The sequence below is a fragment of the Macrobrachium rosenbergii genome, chromosome 31 (assembly GCF_040412425.1).
Source record: "Macrobrachium rosenbergii isolate ZJJX-2024 chromosome 31, ASM4041242v1, whole genome shotgun sequence".
Taxonomy (NCBI): domain Eukaryota; kingdom Metazoa; phylum Arthropoda; class Malacostraca; order Decapoda; family Palaemonidae; genus Macrobrachium; species Macrobrachium rosenbergii.
In genome coordinates this window covers 6,856,073-6,858,991 of record NC_089771.1, presented here as the reverse complement: position 1 = coordinate 6,858,991, position 2,919 = coordinate 6,856,073, and the positions used below count along the sequence as shown (strand labels likewise).

At 39.8% G+C, this 2,919-nt stretch overlaps 1 protein-coding gene across 1 annotated transcript; it reads right to left on the bottom strand.

Annotated features, from left to right (window-relative positions):
* Positions 1 to 420: 420 nt before the first annotated feature.
* Positions 421 to 1,581, bottom strand: LOC136855230 (CD63 antigen-like). Its single transcript, XM_067132133.1, has one exon. It carries the CDS (start codon positions 1,500 to 1,502, stop codon positions 738 to 740), a length of 765 nt encoding a protein of 254 aa, XP_066988234.1. The 5' UTR covers positions 1,503 to 1,581; the 3' UTR covers positions 421 to 737.
* Between the last annotated feature and the right edge of the window lie 1,338 nt (positions 1,582 to 2,919).

Below are 2,919 nucleotides of genomic sequence, written 5' to 3'. Positions count from 1 at the left end.
TTTGTTGGCAGGTTTGGATTTCTCGTAGATTAGTTGAGCTAAGATGATATTAGTGAAGGATAAAATGATATTCAAATCGTATAGACTCAGAACTAGTTAAATTTTTTACATCTTTAGTTGACTAATCTAAAGAGTTTCCTATTTGTTCCAGTAAAATTAGTTCAGGTAGTTACTCTAAAAACAATTAGAAATGAAATACACCTTTTCTGTGGTTACTCATGATCACCACTAATCACCACTAAATTTGTTCAGTAAAATTATTAGTTACTCTAAAAACAATTAGAAATGAAAACACCCCATGATCACCACTTCATTTTTTGTCGGATATTAGTGGAACACTGCGTGGCCACTTGAGACAATTCCTTGTCTAAAGAACTTTAAATTTTTTATTGTAAAATAAACTATTAATAAAACATGCTCTCGAGAAAAAATGTATTTTCTTCAATTTTACATAAATGTAGAACAATGTTTAAACATTCTTATTACTTAGAAAATAATAAAGTAAAAATTAAGTGCATAATAGTGCCAACATCATGCATATTTTTTGCGTTAACCTGTTCACCACAACAAAAAAATGTGAGATGACAAAATTTAAATATTTTATATAGACTGCATTTATCATTCTACACTCGTACAATATTTTATTCTCTTCTCATATCTCGATATACTTTCCAGGTCTTGATAACATTATGACCCAGCTAAAAATAACTCATGGGAAGAAATTCTTTAGTGTTAATCTACAGATGCTCATAGCGCTCTCTCACAGACTTGATCAGGTAAGAGGACATCCAGATACCCTGAATCTGGAAGCAGGCCAACCCAACGACACCTCCAGCAATAGCTCCAATGTTACCCCTGGCAGCATCGCTAAGGGCTTGGTAACACCCTTCCGAGTAAATGTTAGGAACAACAGTGTCATTTCCACTGGGCACGAACCCAAAGACATCCTGGCCACAGCCAAAATTTTCTACGATGCAGCAGGAGTCAGGTACACCACTGACTTCAGCCCCATACGGCGTGTTGTCCCAGTCGAGGTAGCTCGTCACTCCACAACACCTGTGCTTGCGTTGAATCTCATTCCAGGCCATTGTGGGAAGAGCCTTTGGGTCTTCGTAGTGGCTCATCGTTTCATTCAAGTTCTTCTGGACGAGTTCTTCAATGTCACGTCGCAACACAGTCACTGTGACGGCAGTGGCTATTTCGCACAGCAGAATAACTGTCATCAGACCTATGAAGATCCACAGCATGATGACGCTGTCTCTCTTTGCCCCACAGCAGCCAAAGAAAGACACAGCCAGGATGATCGCGCCAAGGATGATCAGTCCTACTGCAGGGGTTTGATACTGGCCTTCGAAAAACTGGATGTACTGGCAGAAGAAGCCTTGAGCAACCCCACCGACGACTATCAACAGGAGTCCTGACAGACAGAAAATCAGGTTAGAGAAAAAGACGAGATACTTGACAGTCAGTGGCCCACAGCCTCTCATTTGGGGCTCTGCCATGATGGTGGTTGAACGGGGCTTCCCTTTGGCTGACACTGACAGTAAGGCAACGCTGTACAGTAGCTCTCCGTTCGTCAACTCGAACTGGTTTGAAGTAGCGATTAGGTATTTCGTTCATATTTGGAAAGGTAAACAAACTGACAACAGCCCATTTAGAAGTAAATTGAAGGGTTCAATTTAGGTATTTTACTCATGGTATGGAAGGGACTGTTAGAATGAAAGAGTAAAAGTTAACAAAGAAAATATGCATGAATTGCAATATCTGACTCCAGTAGAATATAGCAATGCTTTACAACATCCAGGGCAACGCTTTAAGTAACATTTGAGATTTGTGTTTAGTCTATTATACGAGACCAATATCTTATTTGATTGCTTTGATGCGATGTTATATTAATATTCAATTGAAGATATAGAATGTAGTCCTTGTAGCCCTTCTCCCACCTCCACCCCGCCTCCTATCTTTCTCTCTCTCTCTCTCTCTCTCTCTCTCTCTCTCTCTCTCTCTCTCTCTCTCTCTCTCTTACTGTCCTTAGCCTTTCAGTCCTTCTCACTTCTCTTCACTTCACTTTTGCTGTAATTCCAAGTTAGTAAGTCCTAAATTCTGCTTGGTCTCTCATTCTCTTCCAACCTCATATCGTTATTGAGATCAGCTGCTTTCTTTGTCAAAACTAAAATGAGAACATGACATGTTCTAGAAAACATGTTATTTTCAGCACCCATATAAGTATGTGTTTATGATTATACTTACCTGACTGAGAGGAAAATCACAAACATTGACTTATCCGATAGACGGAGGTGGTGGGTGGTGGGTTGAGGGTAGGGGGAGGGTATAAAAATTAAGTCTACAATCCCACGATCAAAAAGTCTATTGTTTCCTTCTGCCAGGTATCCTATTACTCAGCTCGGAAGACCTTTTTCTTTCTTTTTCAGTATTTCTCTTTTGTAGCGAGTTCCCCTTTATGCTTCAGGTGATTGTCTGATGAAAGAAGTCCTTCCCTTTGCCAAGGATGCAATCCTTCAAGAGTTTTTTTCAAAACCTTTTTGGGCCCGAGTTCGAGTCTCCAGCCAGCCAATGAAGAATTAGAGGAATTTATTTCTGGTGATAGAAATTCATCCTCGGTATAATGGTGGTTCGACAATAAGCTGAGGTTACTAGGTAACAATGGAGTAAAATAAGTCTAATCCTTAGGTCCAGCCCTAGGTCAAACAGTGGTCTGGTTAAACTTGGTTCTTTTGTATGTCCAAATAAAATAAGTCACTAATTCCTCTGTTTTCTGAAATGAGATCCGAGTTCCAGAGTCTGTTCCTCTTTTCTCAAGTCAATCAGCTTTTATTTATCCAGTGGTCTGTACCCTTAAAGCTTTCGTCATTGTAGAACCTCGTCTGCATAAGGTCCAACATCACCGCTGCTGGATAA